Below are 20,014 nucleotides of genomic sequence, written 5' to 3' on the forward strand. Positions count from 1 at the left end.
CATGTACTTTTATAATTGCTTGGCTGGTAGCTACTAGTAGCTCACGATCCATCTGTGGGAGATCCACGATCTAGGCATACAGACATGAGGTGGGTTCTAGTTTGTGGCGCCACCAACCGACAGAACCTACCCCGCACAATACACTATATGACCAACAGTATGCTCGTCTAACATCTCATTCTATATCATGGCCATTAATATGGAGTTGGTCGCCCCTTTACTGCTATAACAGCCTCCAGTCTTCTGGGAAGGCTTTCCACTAGATGTTGGAACATTGCTGTGGGGACTTGATTCCATTCAGCCACAAGAGCATTAGTGAGGTTGGGCATTGATGTTGAGCGATTAGGCCTGGCTCGCAGTGTGTATACGACCAATACAATTTAATAACGATAACACTCACTGACCCAAAGAACTCTTTAAAAACCTTCCTCCTCAAGGCTCAGTAGGATGAACTGAATGCCTCAACAGGAGCAGAAAACTGTTGTAGGCTTTAGTAATGAATGCTATTCTGAAGCAGGTGCTCCCCACTACATATTACATTCAAACTAGATTATGTACTCTCTCACCACTGAGTTTCTTCTTGCTAGATCCTCCAGCCTTGCGTCGTGGAGGGGGAGTTTCATCAATCTGCAGTTCGTCCTCGGACTCAAAATCTGACAAGGTAGACCCTCCCATAGCATGGTGCTGGAATTGAGAGGCACGGCCCGCACTGTTACTTATGCCTGAACGACCTCCCTTCTTCCTGTGGGCAGAAATAAGGATGGATGACACTGAAATGTAGCAAGAACACAGAGAGAGAGAGCCAGCCAGCCAGCGAGAGAGAGAGAGGCAGGCAGACAGCCAGCCAGCCAGCGAGAGGCAGGCAGACAGACAGCCAGAGAGAAGCATGCAGCCAGTGAGGCAGACAGCCAGAGAGGACGGCAAGCTGACAAGAGGACGGCAGCCAGGCAGGCAGACAGCGAGCAAGCCAGGCAGGCAGACAGCGAGCCAGGCAGGCAGGCAGACAGCGAGCCAGGCAGGCAGGGCGCCAGCCAGCCAAGCAGGCAGGGCACCAGCCAGCCAAGCAGGCAGGGCACCAGCCAGCCAAGCAGGCAGGGCACCAGCCAGCCAGATAGTTAGACAGACAGCCAGAGAGACAGACAGCCAGAGAGGCAGGATGGCAGGCAGACGAGGCAGGATGGCAGGCAGACGAGGCAGGATGGCAGGCAGACGAGGCAGGATGGCAGGCAGACAGACAAAGAGGATGGCAGGCAGACAGACAAAGAGGATGGCAGGCAGACAGACAAAGAGGATGGCAGGCAGACAGACAAAGAGGATGGCAGGCAGACAGACAAAGAGGATGGCAGGCAGACAGACAAAGAGGATGGCAGGCAGACAGACAAAGAGGATGGCAGGCAGACAGACAAAGAGGATGGCAGGCAGACAGACAAAGAGGATGGCAGGCAGACAGACAAAGAGGATGGCAGACAGACAAAGAGGATGGCAGACAGACAAAGAGGATGGCAGACAGCCAGAGAGGACGGCAGGCATACTGCGAGCGAGCCAGGCATACTGCGAGCGAGCCAGGCATACTGCGAGCGAGCCAGGCAGGCAGCGAGCGAGCCAGGCAGGCAGCGAGCGAGCCAGGCAGGCAGACAGACAGGGCGCCAGCCAGCCAAGCAGGTAGAGCGCCAGCCAGACCGAGAGGATGGCAGGCAGACCGAGAGGATGGCAGGCAGACCGAGAGGATGGCAGGCAGACCGAGAGGATGGCAGGCAGACCGAGAGGATGGCAGGCAGACCGAGAGGATGGCAGGCAGACCGAGAGGATGGCAGGCAGACCGAGAGGATGGCAGGCAGACCGAGAGGATGGCAGGCAGACCGAGAGGATGGCAGGCAGACCGAGAGGATGGCAGGCAGACCGAGAGGATGGCAGGCAGACCGAGAGGATGGCAGGCAGACCGAGAGGATGGCAGGCAGACCGAGAGGATGGCAGGCAGACCGAGAGGATGGCAGGCAGACCGAGAGGATGGCAGGCAGACCGAGAGGATGGCAGGCAGATAGCCACACACACACAGAGAGAGAGAGAGAGAGAGAGGTGCAGGCAGGCCGGCCGACAGAGGCAGGCAGAGAGGCAGAGGCAGGCAGAGAAAGTGAGAAAGGGTGAGGAAAAAAAGAGATGAAGATTTGGCGTGAAGATACTGAAGAGTCTCCTGACCTCCCAGTCTTACCCCTGTATTTTGCCGTTGGTCAGCACCAGTTTCAGTTTGCTCTTGCTCATTTTCCCTGCAAACTCCTGAGGCAGCTCTAACTGGAGAAGGAGAGGAATGGCACAATCCTGTCAGCATTTCACTATAATACACATTAACAATGTGAGGCTGAGAGCCAAAGTACATTTAGACTTTCAACCTTATTTGTCCCAGAGAGGGAAATGTTGAGGTAAAAAGGACTGTTGAACAATCAGTCATACCTTCTTCTTGTTTTTCTTGTTACCACATTGGAATTTCTTCAGTGTGTGTTTGGTGTGGATCTCCAGGAGGTCCAACTCGCCTGCCTCTTTCATTAAGCCCTTTTGACCCTTCTTCTTGGGGCTGGGGGACATATCCTTGGGTTTGGGGCCTCTCTTCCTCCCTGGGGGGCGGCTTGGACTCTGGGAGACAGCTAGAGGGGAGGCTTTGGGGAGGGGGGTGGGGAAGCCCTGTGTAGAGGTGAAAGGAGCCGCAGGACGGCCTTGCTGGAAGATGTCCTGTGGTGACAGACAGGAGAAGACGGAGTAGTCTCAGTAAGCCAGACTGAAATTTGATAGTGCCTCACACTATAGGTGCGACCTGAACTACACTGGCTCAGATGTTTTCTATGGTGGACGAACAACCAGGCCAGCCCAGTAGCTTGGCTCGGTCAGTGTACTCTATGAAATATTTCCCCCTGCCTACCTCAACCAGTCGTATCTCCTTGGCCAGGTCCTTCACTAGACGCTGCGTCTCGATGGTCTCTGGAATCTCCACCTCGTGGTCAGTCAGCGACTGGCCAGAGCACAAAAACGTCACAAAACAAAGACTACTGCGCCCAATATAACTAGTTTCATGACACCTTCATGCCATTGTTCATAATGTTTATGACTGCCTATGACAGGTGTTATTATGTCTTATGTAGCTGCTATAAAAGCTTAATTAATGCATTCATAAGGGGGGCTACAATAAAGAATCACCTCTTTGCGTGTCCACATGCGGAAAGCATTGTTGAGGGCCTTGGCTCCGTGGACCAGGTAGGAAGCAGGGTGTCTGCGGTTCTCTCGCAGACCTGTAAAGTAGACCAGTATAGAAGTTACAAGGTTCCTGACAAACATTGCCCAAATAAATGCAGTTCAGCAGAGGTGGGGAAAAAACAATGATTTATGATGAAGCGCCTCACCTCTGAATGTGTCTAGCAGGTGCTTGCCAACATACCAACACACTGTCTCAAAGTTTGGAAACCTGAACAGGTCTGCTGTACTCAACCTCTTCTCTATTTCATATGCTCTGATTGGAAGAGAACACAGAGATAATGGTATTAGACATTTGGTATTTAAGCAATAAGGCCCAAGGGGTGTGTGGAATATGGCCAATATACCACGACTAAGGGCTGTTCTTACACACGACCCAACGCGGAGTAATTAGAGCAGTAAAAATAAATGTTTTGGCATTCCCGTGGTACACGGTCTGAAATACCACGGCTGTCAGCCAATCAGCATTTAGGGCTGGAACCACCCAATTTATAATAGGAATACATACTATACATTCTATTCTGGTACAATGGTAATATAAATTTACATTTGAGTCATTTAGCAGACGCTCTTATCCAGAGTCAATTATAGGAGCAACAAGGGCACGTCAACAGAGCCACGTCGGCTCGGGGATTCAAACCGACAAGTTACTGGCCCAACGCTCTAATCGCTAGGCTACCTGCCGCCATGTATTGCTTGAGCATTTTTCCGAATGGCATTCTAGTTTTGATGTGGAGAGAGAGGCTGCTAAGATCAGTTGAGGAAAGCGGAGTACCGTAGGTGATGTGACTGTTTTAGGTAGAGGCAGGGGTGAAGGGACTCACCGGAGCTGCATGTCAATGTTGAGGCTGTGTAGGAAATTCCCTCCGAAGGCCACACAGTCCACAGGAGTCAGCACAGCGTGGATCCATCCTTAGACACACACACACACAGGTACATGTGAACAACTCACACATATACAGTTAAACTATTCATTTATGCATGTACTATTCGCACATAATATACTGAGTTCTGACGAACTCCACCAGAAATGTTCTGCATGTCAAACACAATAGCAGGCCGGTACCAGGACTGTCACCTGTACATACACTCACAGGACAGTTTATTGGGTAAACCACCCCGTTCACAAAAATGGATCACTCCTACAGAATGAGTCCCGTGGCCATGGCTTGCTATACAAAGCAGGCAGACAGGCATCCAAGTTACTGTTTGATTGAATGTTAGAATGGGTCAAATGAGTGACTTAAGCGAATGAGCGCGGCATGATTATCGGTGCCAGGCACGGCGGAGTCAGGATCTCCGAAACGGCCGGGCCTCCTAGGCTTTTCACGCACAACATTGTCTAGCGTTTCTCAAGAATGGTGCCACAAACAAAAAACATCCAGTCAGAGGAAGTCCAGTGGACAAAAACAACTTATTGATGCGAGGTTAAAGGAGAATGGCAAGAATCGAGCAAGCTAACAGGCGGGCCACAAACAGACAACGGCGCAGTACAAAGGGGGTTTGCAGAACGGCATCTCGGAACACACAACTCGTTGGTCCTTGTCATGGATGAGCTATTGCAGCAGACGACCACACCAGCCGGCACACAATCACCAACACTGGACAATTGAGAAGTGGAAAAACATTGTCTGGTCTGACGAACCCCGGTTCCTGTTGAGTCATGCTGCTGATGGCAGAGTCAGGATTTGGTGTAAGCAGCATGAGTCCATGGATGACATTGCGTCAGCATGGACAAACATCCTTGTAGGACGTTCCCATCTTGTAAAATCCATTCCCCAAATAATTCAGGCTGTTCTGGAGGCAAAGGGGGGGGGGGGGGGTCCAACCCGGTACTAGATGGTTGTACCTAATAGTACATTACATGGATGTACTCTACATCCCTCAAACTCAACTTTGGAACTCAAAGCCAGTTCCACTGTGTTTTCATCATTGCCCTCTAATCAGGGACTGATTTAGACCTGAGAAACTTCTGAAAACACTGAATACCTGTTGGGATGAAGAGCGAGGGCAAATACCTGTTGGGATGAAGAGCGAGGGCGAATACCTGTTGGGATGAAGAGCGAGGGCGAATACCTGTTGGGATGAAGAGCGAGGGCGAACACCTGTTGGGATGAAGAGCGAGGGCGAATACCTGTTGGGATGAAGAGCGAGGGCGAATACCTGTTGGGATGAAGAGCGAGGGCGAATACCTGTTGGGATGAAGAGCGTGTTTCCTTGTTTGACGGAACACTTGTAGCACATGTCCACCTGGTCCCCGAAAAACATCTCATTCTGATTGGACGAGGAGCTCCAGTGCTCAAACAGGGCCAGGTTGGCCGGCGTGGGGGAGATCAGGTAGAAGATCTTCTCACCCTGAGAGAGAGAGACATACATTTATCGAACAGTGCTTATTAAATCAACCTTTCAGTTGATCAACATTTTATTCCACATGAACGTAAGCTTTGCATGCTGATCAGACTGGCCACGTTGCGTGCGCGATAGTTGCAAAATAAAATGTACACATACATTTGATATAATAATTTCATCCAAACTGCTCGCGGGAGTCTGCATAGCCTGAGTCTGCATAGCCTGAGTCTGCATAGCCTGAGTCTGCATAGCCTGGCACTAACATAGAACGTGGTTCCATTTCAGACGCTTGATGTGCTGCAAGTCCCGCCTCTCCCATCTACTCATACCCACGGTGGTGATTGAAAGATCCACACTCCAGTTGGTGGCCGTAATGCACATTAAAGTAGGTTGCCAACTGCCATATAAAATCCACAGAAGGAGGATGAACTTATCAATGAAAACAAACTAAAAATGAACTAGGTTTCCCCTTTTTATCGGAGTAGAGAACACATGATTTTGTATGACTCAACATGGATAAAACTTCTACAAAGTTCCAGCTAAAAAAAGACCATATGCAATCCAAGTAAAATAACAACCCAATGTTAATCTCCAAGGACAAATGTGTTAGCAACAACAAGCGGGCTAAATGTCCATGTGTTTCGACCTGTCCCCAAATTAATATAGCTGGTTAACAGTTGGTTTTGGTATTTTAACACGTCTGGTGCAGATTGACAAAATCAACATGCAGACTAGAGGTCGACCGATTAATCAGAATGGCCGATTAATTAGGGCCGATTTCAAGTTCATAACAATCGGAAATCGGTATTTTTGGACACCGTTATCGTTTTCTTTTTACACCTTTATTTAATCTTTATTTTACCAGTCAAGTCAGTTAAGAACACATTCTTAGTTTCAATGACGGCCTAGGAACGGTGGGTTAACTGCCTTGTTCAGGGGCAGAATGACAGATTTTTACCTTGTCAGCTCAGGGATTCAATCTTGCAACCTTACAGTTAACTAGTCCAACGCTCTAACCACCTGATTACATTGCACTCCATGAGGAGACTGCCTGTTACGCGAATGCCGTAAGAAGCCAAGGTAAGTTGCTAGCTAGCATTAAACTTATCTTAATCAGTAGTTATAACTACACATGGTTGATGATATTACTAGTTTATCTAGCGTGTCCTGTGTTGCATATAATCGATGCGGTGCGTATTTGCGAAAAATAACATCAATGCCTTTCTTAAAATCAAAACACAGAAGTATATATTTTCAAACCTGCATATTTTGCTAAAAGAAATCCAGGTTAGCAGGCAATATTAACCAGGTGAAATTGTGTCACTTCTCTTGCGTTCATTGCACGCAGAGTCAGTGTATATGCAACAGTTTGGGCTGCCTAATTTGCCAGAATTTTACGTAATTATGACATAACATTGAAGGCTGTGCAATGTAACAGGAATATTCAGACTGATGGATGCCACCCGTTAGATAAAATACGGAACGGTTTCGTATTTCACTAAAAAAATATACATCTTGTTTTCGAGATGATAGTTTCCGGAAGGCTCCTATTTCTGTGTGTTATTATGTTATAATTAAGTCTATGATTTGATAGAGCAGTCTGACTGAGCGATGGTAGACACCAGCAGGCTCGTAAGCATTCATTCAAACAGCACTCTGTGCGTTTTGCCAGCAGCCCGTCGCTGTGCTTCAAGCATTGAGCTGTTTATGACTTCAAGCCTATCAACTCCCGAGATTAGGCTGGTGTAACCGATGTGAAATGGCTAGCTAGTTAGCGGGGTGCGCGCTAATAGTGTTTCAAACGTCACTCACTCAGAGTTAGAGTGGTTGTTCCCCGTGCTCTGCAAGGGCCCCGGCTTTTGTGGAGCGATGGGTAACGCTGCTTCGAGGGTGGCTGTTGTCGATGTGTTCCTGGTTCGAGCCCAGGTAGGGGCGAGGAGAGGGACGGAAGCTATACTGTTACACTGGCAATACTAAAGTGCCTATAAGAACGTCCAATAGTCAAAGGTATATGAAATACAAATCGTATAGAGAGAAATTGTCCTATAATTCCTATAATAACTACAACCTAAAACTTCTTACCTGGGAATATTGAAGACTCATGTTAAAAGGAACCACCAGCTTTCATATGTTCTCATGTTCTGAGCAAAGAACTTAAACATTAGCTTTCTTACATGGCACATATTGCACTTTTACTTTCTGCTCCAACACTTTATTTTTGCATTATTTAAACCAAATTGAACATGTTTCATTATTTATTTGAGGCTAAATAGATTTTATTGATGTATTATATGAAGTTAAAATAAGTGTTTATTCAGAATTGTTGTAATTGTCATTATTACAAATACATTAAAAAAAAGAAAAATACATTTTATAAATCGGCATCGGCTTTTTTTGGTCCTCCAACAGTCAGTATCGGCATTGAAAATTCCTAAATCGGTTGACGTCTAATGCAAACCCATGCACAGAACCTGTCTGGCCAGCATGTTAGCAGCAGAGCTCATTTTCATCCATCAGGCAGACACAGCACGTACAATTATGAACAACGTATAGGCAGTAATGGATAAAATACATTTAAATGTTAAATCTACCATAACACCTCTATATAGTGAGTATGCCAAACATTAGGAACACCTTCCTAATATTGAGTTGCAACCCCATCTCTGTTAGAAACTTAGAAAGATATAAAGATACAACAACTAGGAAGATAAGAAAACCAATAGAACAGGAGAGAAATTACATGAGGAAGTGTCATGTTACTCCTATGACCAGAAAAAGTGAAATATGCCTTGATATTAAAAAAGGCAAGCCACAAATAATAACATTAGCATAGCCTTGGGAAGTAGGGTGGCTGAGGGTTCTGAAAAATCAGAATGAAAAAAAATATATTAATATAGTTTTTTTTTGGGGGGGGGGGGGGGGGGGGGGGGGGGGGGGGGGGCACTAGGACTGCAGAATCAAGTGCATCTACCGTCAACAGCTCCAAACAAATAGGAAGACAAGGCATTATTGTTGGGTTTTTCACAGAAATGTTTGGCGATCGACTAGGAATGGCTTGGAGATCAACCGGTAGGGGACCACTGGTTTAGAGAGTGATTAGAGGAACAATAGAGAGCAGAGTCCCAGGCCTTTAGCAGGTTTGGTAGGCTACAAATCAGCGCCCTTCATTTTCACAGTTTTGGATTGGGATTATCTTGACCAACAGTCACAGGGAATTTGACTGCGGTCATGACTCGTGACTGCCGGTGTGGCGGTAATACGGTCACAGCAACTGTTTTACGCCTGGCATCTACTAACCATAACTTTTCAAAAGGCACTTAAATGTTTTTGTCTTGCCCATTCATCCTCTGAATGGCACACATACACAATTCATGTCTCAATTGCGTCAAGGCTTAAAAAGCCTTCTTTAACCTGTCTCCTCCCCTTCATCATCTACACTGATTGAAGTGGATTTAACAAGTACCGTCATTAACGGATCATAGCTTTCACCTGGTCAGTCTCATGAAAAGAGCAGGTATTCTTAATGTTTTGTATTTGTTATTTCACCTTTATTTAACCAGGTAGGCTCGTTGAGAACAAGTTCTCATTTGCAACTGCGACCTGGCCAAGATAAAGCAAAGCAGTTCGACCCATACAACAACACAGCGTTACGCATGGAGTAAACAAACATACAATCAATAATACAGTAGAAAAATCTATACACAGCATGTGCAAATAAGGTAGGATAAGAGAAGTAAAGGCAATAAATAGGCCATGGTGGCAGAGTAATTAAAATATAGCAATTAAACACTGGACTGGTAGGATGTGCAGAAGATGAATGTGCAAGTTGAGATACTGGGGTGCAAAGGAACAAGATATAACAGAATGGGGATGAGGTAGATTGGATGGGCTATTTACAGATGAGCTATGTACAGGTGCAGTGATCTGTGAGCTGCTCTGACAGCTGGTGCTTAAAGCTAGTGAGGGAGGTAAGAGTCTCCGTGTGTAACTATCCAATTGTGCATGTCAGCACAGCAGTAAGATTGCGTAGTGCCAACTGTCCCTTTTCACAATCTGGCCCCCAATTGTCCCATAACGGCGCTCTTCTTACCCGTAGTACATGGTACCAGACAGAGGTGCCTCCGAAGTCGATGTGGAAGTCTGTGTAGCTGTCCTTGACCCCCATGAGGCAGTACTTCTGGACGTTGGGCCGCTCAAACACTGACTCCTCAGGCCACAGGTTCTCTACCCACGATAGCTTCCTCACTATCTTTGGAGTCTCCACCAGATTGGACAGCCTGGTACAGAACATTGACATTTTGTATATTTAAAAACACCATATTTTACAACAGTAATTAAAATATTATTTTCTGCAGAAACAATTATTATGCCAAGTCATTTCTTACACTCTCAGTATGGCTCTGGCAAAATGTAACTTTTGATCAACCAACTGATGTACTGGTGACAAGGAAGACCCCTCGAAAGCAATACTAACCAATGAGTGGACCGGAAGACCCCTAAAGACCAATACCAACCAATGAGTGGACCGGAAGACCCCTAAAGACCAATACCAACCAATGAGTGGATCGAAGTGACCCAAGAACAAGCAGTGTACCTGGTCTCAGAGAACTCCAGGCTGATGACATTGAGGACTCGGTCTCTGTTGGGGCTGTTGTAGTACTCCACAAAGTCCCCTAGACACATCTTCAGGTCAGCTTGGCGAGACACGTCAATCACATCAATCACCCTGTCTGGACCTACAGACAACACGCAATCAACACATAATCACATCTTGCTGCTCCCCAGACTTTATTATCCTATAGCGATCAGGGCTGTTACGGTGAGCGTATTACCGCCACACCAGCGGTCACGAGTCATGGTGGCAGTCAAATTCAACGTGACCGTTTAGTCACGGTAATTAGGCTTCTCCAAGGTCTGACGCTAAACACCTGTATGTGACCAATACATTTGATTTCATGCTGCTGATGGTCATTAGAAGCCTACCAAACTTTCTAACTGCCTGGTACTCAGTACTCTATTGTCCCTCTAATCACTCTGACATCAATGCAAATGTAACTGAAAATCTAATCAAACACATCATGAGAGCCCATGAGCTCATGTTGCGCAACATTTCTATAGGCTATGGAATTATGTGCGAAAACAGAGTGATGGCCTCTATTAAAAAGAGGATGCCATCAGCTTTCTATAGGCTAGGCCTAGTGTATGTGTGTATGTGTGTATGTGTGTATGTATGTACATTCATATATATATATATATATATATATATATATATATATATATATATAGATATAGATATATATATATATATATATATATATATATATATATAGATATAGATATATATATATATATATTGTGGAAGGACCACCAGAGGGCAGGCTGGGCTCATGGATAGTAGCCCAACAAGGCATGGGAGACAAGGTAACCAGAGGCAATTAAGCACAGCTGACGGTACTAATGACATACTCTCCTTCCCCTATAAGAGAGAGAATGGAACCAGCAGAGAGGGGGGAAACTATCTCTGGAAGATGGCCACCGAGAGAGAGGAGCTATCCAGGAAGAACCACTAAGACGGTGACAATCTCGTGACTTTTGTTGTAGTTTAAAGATAATCCTATTGTGTTCTTGTTTCATCTGGAGAAGAAGATGTATGTTTTTCCTTGGAAGATTTTCATTGATTATGTTGGAGTGTTTGTGTTGACCCAATGCCCTCAATAGAGAACTGTGTTCAATCAAGAAAACCTACTCCTGACTCGTTTATTCCACCTTCCCGCTTTAGAGTGACGCCCAATGACTTGGTCCGCTCACTATATATATATATACATACATACATACATACATACATTTCTCAATTTTCCTAATATTAAGCACATTGCTTCTCTTTACAACAGGAGTATAGCCTACCTGGCTGGCATGAAATTGAACCATGAGAAAAGCGTCCTCCATTCACTATTTAAGTGCATAGATTACATGACATTTTTTTCTGCTGCCCCTGTTTTGATACAGGTGCATGATAATGTCCATTCTAAATCAAAACTAAGAAAATCAAGAATAGTCTGAAGGGTGACACTATTAGCCCATCACTGAATGATGCCCAGCTTGTGTGCAGTAAGGCAAGAAACTCGTGCCTTTTTTTGCGACTTTTTCAAATCATAGTCACACACCTCATGTAGCCTAGCCCATAGGCCTATATGTTTTAATAAGGTTAGTATCACACCTCATGTAGTCTAGCCCATAGGCCTATATGTTTTAATAAGGTCAGTATCACACCTCATGTAGTCTAGCCCATAGGCCTATATGTTTTAATAAGGTTAGTATCACACCTCATGTAGCCTAGCCCATAGGCCTATATGTTTTAATAAGGTTAGTATCACACCTCATGTAGCCTAGCCCATAGGCCTATATGTTTTAATAAGGTCAGTATCACACCTCATGTAGCCTAGCCCATAGGCCTATATGTTTTAATAAGGTCAGTATCATACCTCATGTAGCCTAGCCCATAGGCCTATATGTTTTAATAAGGTCAGTATCATACCTCATGTAGCCTAGCCCATAGGCCTATATGTTTTAATAAGGTCAGTATCATACCTCATGTAGCCTAGCCCATAGGCCTATATTTTTTAATAAGGTTTGTATCACACCTCATGTAGTCTAGCCCATAGGCCTATATGTTTTAATAAGGTTAGTATCACACCTCATGTAGCCTAGCCCATAGGCCTATATGTTTTAATAAGGTCAGTATCATACCTCATGTAGTCTAGCCCATAGGCCTATATGTTTTAATAAGGTCAGTATCACACCTCATGTAGTCAAGCCCATAGGCCTATATGTTTTAATAAGGTTAACATCACAACTAAAGTGGCCAAATAACTTCTCAAAATGAAGCACATTAATTCGCTTTTCAACGGGTGTAGAGCCTAACTGGCATATATACGCAGCGCGTGAGTTTCTAGTTTTGGGAAGATCATTTTCACCATAAAAATGCACCTTTCTAATAAAATCACTATATGCATAATGGCATTTGCAGTCACTTTTGAGAATGGAGTTATCCCGCTAATGGAACATTCACACTTATAGCCTACTGCCATGTGCGCATTGCTGCGCTTACAATGTAAAGAAATAGCCTATTAGTTTATCAACACTAGGTTACATACTCTGATAACCTACACTGAGTACCAGCTAAAACATTCTGGTCTGTTGTGTTAGCCTCATTGCTTAAAAAAGTTTGTATGATGGTAGTGGTTGCATTGATTTGGGATCTATCACATCCCACAACTGTTCCAGACCATATCTGGAATATTTATTTCTCACACAGAATAGGTCGACTTTTGTACATTGGGGGATAGTAGATTGACATAGGCTAGTGCTTTTAGGCCTACTCGTCTTGTTGGCTCACGAAAAGTATTTGTGGACAGTTTTTCCAATATCTTCAATATGCGCCTCGGAATGGGATGCGCGCAGGTGCGAAAACCAACCCTCTTCACTTGTAGCCTGTGAGAAAAGACCCAATCACGTGACGGAGAGACATTTGGGGGGGCAGGGTAGCCTAGTGGTTAGAGTGTTGGTCTATTAATCGTAACGTTGCAAGTTCAAGCCCCCGAGCTGACAAGGTACAAATCTGCCGTTCTGCCCACTGTTCCTAGGCCGTCATTGAAAATAAGAATTTGTTCTTAACGGACTTGCCTAGTTAAATAAAGGTAAAATTTAAAAGATAAAAATAAAAATTTGAGTGAGGTGTTCTGGAGCATGGGAATTATAATTATTATTTTCAGCACAATGGCCACTGTCCACAAAAGGCATGGGTTAGGGGGGATGCCTCCGGGAAATTCAAGGAATTATCAAATACTTGTCAAATTGTGAATGAGAGACTGATGAAAAAAAAAAAAAACAGATGTGCAAAAAACAGAGCAGAGCTCATGCCTTTCATGCAACTTTTTTCAAATCATCATTAGAGTTGCATTATGCAGCCGTATTAAACATCTAAATATTAAGCCCAACATTTGTATCACAACTAAAGTTACATAAATCACCGCTCAACACAGATTAGTGTGCACTCAGAATTTGTTTGGAGAAAATATCCTTTCTATTTTATTCAGCTATGTTCAATTGTATTCTTCATACTATAACATATAAAACAATGCCATGGAATTCTAAGCAAATCTTGCCTGCTAAATGAACTAGTGTTGCCCACAGCCATATGGCATAGACAAATCAGGGCCTAACATAAGGACAAGGCATAGTATGCTATTCTGTCTAAAATAAATAATGGCTTTAACGTGATGTGTAGACTATATAACATGGATGTATTAGACTTTTTTTTTAAAAATGTATCAGTGGCTTGTAGGCTTTAGGTAGGCTTTAGGTGGAAGCCAGGAGAAGCTAAATATGTTTACATTAATTAACGGGCAACTACCGTGAGACCTGCAGTTATTTTCTTGACAATCACCGGCTAAAGAAATTTCATGACCGCCACAGCCCTAACCATGATCATATACAACTCCAAATAAAAAGTGTTGCGGGAGATAAGACATTAGGTTACTCTGATAACCTACACTAGGTCACATCTCCTATGGTAATGAAATGTCGTTGAGATGTGACTAGTTGAAGAGCAGGTGTACTGTGGGAGGTTTACATTGACATTTCAATCATTAAGCAGACGCTATTATCCAGGGTAACTTCTAGTCAGTGCATGGGTCGGCAGGTAGCCTAGTGGTAACCGAAAGGTTGCAAGATCGAATCCCCGAGTTGACAAGGTTAAAATCTGTCGTTCTGCAGTTAACCCACTGTTCCTAGGCAGTCATTGAAAATAAGAATGTTGTTAACTGACTTGCCTGGTTAAATAAAGGTAAATAAATCATGTATAAATGCAACTAAGGTAGGTAAAGGTACCATAGCAGAGAATATAACTCAGTGTTCTATTTAATTATGTGGGTAAAAACCACCACATATCAAAATAATGGCATGTAAAACCAAAAGGGCCCTAAAAACAGGGAGGATTACCAATATAGTGCTCTACGTCATTGACTCCGAAGTTCCCCGGGGGAAGGCTCATGCCCAAGCCGTCCCTCCTGAGGACCATCACGGGAACACTGAAGGAACGCTCCTCCAGGAACTCCACAGTCAGCTGGGCCCCCGACGGCTTCAACAGCACCTCGTCAGCACTGAACAAAACACAGATTGGGAGAGCGTGAGGGACATATAGAAATTTAATAACTAGAATAGGCAAACACCGCTAGTCTGAGTACCAATCTATGTAGCTAACATTCCACTCTTTGCCAGTGAAAAAGAGACTGGCCTTTCGGGAATCTCAACGTTTAATATGCACTGGATTTTACAGCGAAGTTGCTCATTGCTTGTTGGCAATAACATGAATATTTTCCATGACAACATGTGTTGCCTCAAATTGAATTAGTGTTTATAACAAAGTAAAAAACTAATATTTTGCTGTTACATGGGCAAGTTGAAATGAGCAAGCTTAAAAATAAAAAAAACTAAGACGTTTTTGTGGTTGGAATTGCAGTATGTATTTAGTTTGAGAATTTAGATGTGAACAACCAGATAGCAATGTGTTCTGTGGAGAAAAAAGTTCCAATATTTGCATAAATCGGTGTGATTGGAGGATCGCTGTGAGGGTTATCGAATCAGGATGAATTCCTCAGTTCTCCTCGAGCTCATTAATGATGGAATGTTCATATATGAAGATGACAAAGGCCAGTCTCTTTGGCACATGAGTACAGTGAGTGGATTAGCTAAAGAAACTGGTATTGCCGCAACAACAAGCAATAACAAGCTAGCTAAATGTCCATGTGTTTCGATCTGTCCCCAAATTAATATAGCTGGTTAACAGTTGGTTTTGGTATTTTAACTTTTATATCATGAAGGCGTCTGGTGCGGATGGACAAAATCAACATGCGCACAATTTGACAGTAAACTCAATGTGGATGTCATGGTATTATGATGCAAAATTCTACCCACATCAAGTGTGTTTCCGTCTACGGAACATTGCCACGTTAGACCTATGACGTCACAGCCTGAAGCTGAGCAACTCATCCACGCCTTCATCTCATCCCGTCTGGATTATCATAACGCCCTGTTTGTTGGCACATCTGCCAAGTGCCTAAGGCTACAATATGTCCAGAACTGTGCTGCACGTTTCCTACCCACACCTACCCACTGGCTCCTCATATGCTCACGCGTTGACTTTAAAATTCTGGTTCACACCAACCAAGCTATCCACAACTCTGGACCCAAGTACCTGCCTGACCTCATCCTACCCTCCTTCCCCACACACACCCTTCGTTCATCCAGGTCCATCTCCCTTCAGCAGCCTCACAGCAGACTGGACACTGAACACACACGCAATAGCGCCTCTTCAACCTCAGGAGCCTGAAAAAATGTAGCTCGTCTCCAAAAACCCTCACTAACTTATACAGATGCACAATTGAGAGCATCCTGTTGGGCTGTATCACCGCCTGGTACGGCGACTGCACCGCCCACAAACCGCCCACAATCGCAGGGCTCTCCAGAGGGTGGTGTGGTCTGCACAACGCATCACCGGGGCAAACTACCTGCCCTCCAGGACACCGACAACACCCGATGTCACAGGAAAGCAAAAAAGATCATCAAGGACAATAACCACCCGAGCCACTGCCTGTTCACCCCGCTATCATCCAGAAGGCGAGGTCAGTACAGGTGCATCAAAGCAGGGACAGAGAGATTGAAAAACAGCTTCTATGTCAATGTCATCAGATTGTTAAACAGCCACCACTAGCAAAGAAGCGGCTGCCTACCTACAGTCATATCATTGGCCACTTTAATAAATGGAACACTAGTCACTTTAATAATGCCACTTCAATAATGTTTACATATCTTACATTACTCATCTCATATGTATATAACGTACCCTTCACTATCTATTATTTGCTATCTACTGCATCTTAGCCGCTCTGTCACTGCTCATCCATATATTTTTTACATTTATATATTCTTATCTCATTCCTTTACTAGATTGTGTATTAGGTTTTGTTGTGGAATTTGTTAAAGAGTAAGTTTTGTAGTGGAATTGTTAGATATTACCTGTTAGATACTGCTGCACTGTCAGATCTAATAGCATAAGCATTTCACTACACTCACAATAACATCTGCTAACCATGTGTATGTGACCAATACAATTTGATATGGATGACAGGGCTTTCAATTGTGTGACTCTTTGGCTGTGGAACACACTTCCAGCACACTATCAGGGCTTCTGGCCTGGTTTAAGGCACAGTTAAAAACAGAGCTTTATAGAAAATGACTATTTTATTTGTTATTTTCGTCAGAGTCTCAGGTGTGAGAAAAGCACTTTACAAATGAAATGTCTTATTATTATTACTTCAACGGAGAAAACCAGGGCAGAACTGTAGAGCTAGAAATAATTATTAGTGTCACTCCACAATGATACATTAACTGAATACAAAATGCAGATTTAAAAAGGTCATATTCTGGACCACTCGGATAGAGTTGAGACACTATACTGTATGTCAAATAAAATTAAAATGTTAAAATGTTTCTGATCACATGCTCCAAATACAACAGGTGTAGACTTTACATTGAAATGTTTACTAACGAGCCCATTCCCAACACTGCCGAGTTAAAAAGTAAGACAAATATATGTACGCAAGCAGAAGCTATACGCTTGAATTAATTTAGGTGTCAGATTGGGTTCTTCCTCTGGGAGGGGGTGATTATAGGGAAATGTAAATAGTAGATATAAAGACAGTGTGGAAGAGAATGAACATGTACTGTATAGACATAATGTAATATGGGAGGTTTACCTTGGGAAGGTGCGGCTACGTAGCTCACTGACAAACTGTGGAGTGCCAGTCTTTACCGGTTGACCAGAAGTGTCTCTTCCTCCAGTGGCTACAGCATCAGCCTGCTTGGTTCCTCCACGCCGCTTTCTCACTGCAGAACATAAAGGGGACAACAACAGATTGGGATTACAACCAGAACCACACTACTAAAGGCAGACCAGAAGGCCAAAGACTCAGAGGAAATGGCATGTGTATTGGCAGGTGTATTGGCATGTGCATTCCTGTAGAGCTGGGTTGTAGAGCTGGGTTTACTAAACCTCTCCTTGAGTACCCCCAGCCATTCCACGTAATTAAAAGTATTCAGAACTAGCACACCTGATGCAATAGATTCAAACAGGTCTGAAATGCATGTAAAATATAACAAGACAGCCTGGAAATCAAATTGAAAGTGACAAGAGGGACTTACTGACAGAGGGCCCATGGGTGACCTGACAGTTGGGGCAGTGGTACAGGTCAATCTCTGCTGCTTTGTCTTCCTCCACTCCAACACAACTAAACAAAAAACAATAATGTACACAATAAACAAAAACAATTTACTCAACTAGCCTACTGTAAAAAGTTGGAAATGGGTAAAGATGACACTGAAATATAACTTACCTTCCATGGAACCAGTCTTGACAGATGTCACACTCGATCATGAAGCGTGTGACATCATAGGGTAGGCGACACAGGCAGTATACTGGAACCGACGCCATACTGGGAGTGTATGGGAACTAGCACTGCTCTGTGTCTGACTGACAGTTAGCCCTAAATCTACTGAGAATGGGACAGCACTACACGTGATAGTCTAAATTGGAAATACGTTAGGGTTGCATTGAGTGCTTAATATATATAGTTAAAAAGGTGAGGGTACTGAAGCAGCACAGGGCAGTGCCAGTAACAGGTTAACGGTTGTCTCACTTCACTGGGACTAGGTGCCTGTCACACTGTACAGGCCATGGTCAGGAACCTGTTGAACGGGTAGAAAAGAGAGCACAAACGTATCTGTTAAAAACGTATACAGGGATTTGGGTGTTAGGTTAAGGGTAAGAAATATAGGCTAGTCTTACTAACAAAGTTTCTCGTTAGCTACTAACGTTATACTTGGCTTGCTAGCAGTGGGTCTTGACTAGCAAGCTAGCCCCCGATTAGCTAAATATAGCTAGCTAACAAGATGCATATTAAACAATATTGCTACAAAAGTTGGCTAAATAATAATAACATGGCGTATGGGGAGGGGTAGGCCTTGCAAACTGACAGCTTTCACATCTTAATTAAAAATCTGACAAACATCATTATTGGCTAAGTAACGTTAGCTTGCTAGTACTAGGTAGGAAAATAACAGTAGCTAGCAGCTTAGCTACATAACGTTACGTAAAGATTGCACCCTGGCTAACAATAATGGCTTAAGTAACTTAGCTAGCGATGTAAACTAATGTTAACTAACAAACGAAAAGTACAGTTAATTTAACGTTACCGATAGCTAGCAAGCTGGTAATAATTTGTATTGAATGACTAGCTATATATATTAGTTAGTTGCAATTCAAGACAACACATTTCAGTATTTGGCTACTAGAACTATTGTTTATTCACTAACTTAGCTGCTAGCAGAAAAAGGCTAGCCACCGTTGGCTAACGTATGCAACGCGTTAGCTAATCATCGGATAAATCTGTATTAATCTATATAGTTTAATATCTAGTATTTCATATACGTTCATGACAACAACTAAAAGTATTGGAGTAGCTGTATATAAGTTGCACGTTCAGAAAATCGGTCCGAAATCATTTCTTACCGGGATTTGAATTGTCTGGTTGCTGCAGAGGCCGCCGGCCAAGCATTCGAAATCGGTTAAAATCCGTACGAAAGGCCGAGGATCGATGAGGCCTTATTATGCAGCGAAAAGTATTTTAAAATTTCCGTTACTGCATAGGTTTTTTTGCCACAAATTATGTCCAGGTGTGTAGTTTGTCACCAAATATATATTGCAGGGTTTGAATAGATTAAAATACAACTACATGAGCAATGTTACTATAAACAACTAAAACATAAAGACATTTGTGATGGAGCAACGGCATTTCAAATCACTCGCAAAGAGACTGTCTGCAGTTGAAATAACAATAACGTTGTGCTAGTAGGGGGCCTTCAAATGTAGGCAGAGAGGAAGAGGCGAAGCGAGCGGCATAACTGGTCCCGAAAACTGTCTACTCCCAGCAGGTGGCGTTTTTTCGCTAACTGGGCATTTTTGTATGGAGGTCAATGAGTGAGTCTCGAATTTGGTTAACAAAAAATGTAATGGCTTATTTGCTACGTGTGGCTTATTTAATTGAATATACGTTTCGTAATGATTAGGTTGTTATGAGTGTATCGATATAAGTAGGATATGTGATATCCCGGCAACTTTGAGAAAAAACACTTCATTTCGGAGTTGGTCCTGGTTGTCACTAGTTACCACGGCCACAAAGTAAAACCCCGCCTACTTCCACAATGTATCCTCTTAAAATGTGCTTTTAAATCTAACCTTAACCACACTGCTAACCTTATGGCTAACCCTAATCTTAAATTAAGACCAAAAAGCACATTTTTGTTTTCA

The 20,014-nt window shown here is 43.6% G+C and overlaps 1 protein-coding gene across 2 annotated transcripts in view; it reads right to left on the reverse strand.

The window, feature by feature from the left end:
• The window catches only part of LOC110532714 (histone lysine demethylase PHF8), a 32,072-nt gene extending 12,208 nt beyond the window's left edge, over positions 1-19,864 (reverse strand). The window contains exons 1-15 of one of the 2 annotated variants that reach the window (XM_021616814.3): positions 19,217-19,864; positions 18,042-18,393; positions 17,851-17,936; positions 17,406-17,535; positions 14,590-14,750; positions 10,184-10,325; positions 9,680-9,866; positions 5,433-5,595; positions 4,065-4,152; positions 3,390-3,496; positions 3,187-3,278; positions 2,912-3,001; positions 2,449-2,724; positions 2,210-2,289; positions 567-742 (exon numbers count right to left, since the gene is read on the reverse strand). In XM_021616814.3, the coding sequence (XP_021472489.3) occupies positions 567-742; positions 2,210-2,289; positions 2,449-2,724; positions 2,912-3,001; positions 3,187-3,278; positions 3,390-3,496; positions 4,065-4,152; positions 5,433-5,595; positions 9,680-9,866; positions 10,184-10,325; positions 14,590-14,750; positions 17,406-17,535; positions 17,851-17,936; positions 18,042-18,139 (1,876 nt within the window). In that variant the 5' untranslated portion in view covers positions 18,140-18,393; positions 19,217-19,864. The remainder of the gene's footprint in view (positions 1-566; positions 743-2,209; positions 2,290-2,448; positions 2,725-2,911; positions 3,002-3,186; positions 3,279-3,389; positions 3,497-4,064; positions 4,153-5,432; positions 5,596-9,679; positions 9,867-10,183; positions 10,326-14,589; positions 14,751-17,405; positions 17,536-17,850; positions 17,937-18,041; positions 18,394-19,216) is intronic. The other variant, XM_090185300.1, reaches the window with a different exon arrangement.
• Positions 19,865-20,014: the final 150 nt, after the last annotated feature.

The sequence above is a fragment of the Oncorhynchus mykiss genome, chromosome 9, assembly GCF_057628025.1.
Source record: "Oncorhynchus mykiss isolate SJ-2025 chromosome 9, ASM5762802v1, whole genome shotgun sequence".
NCBI lineage: Eukaryota > Metazoa > Chordata > Actinopteri > Salmoniformes > Salmonidae > Oncorhynchus > Oncorhynchus mykiss.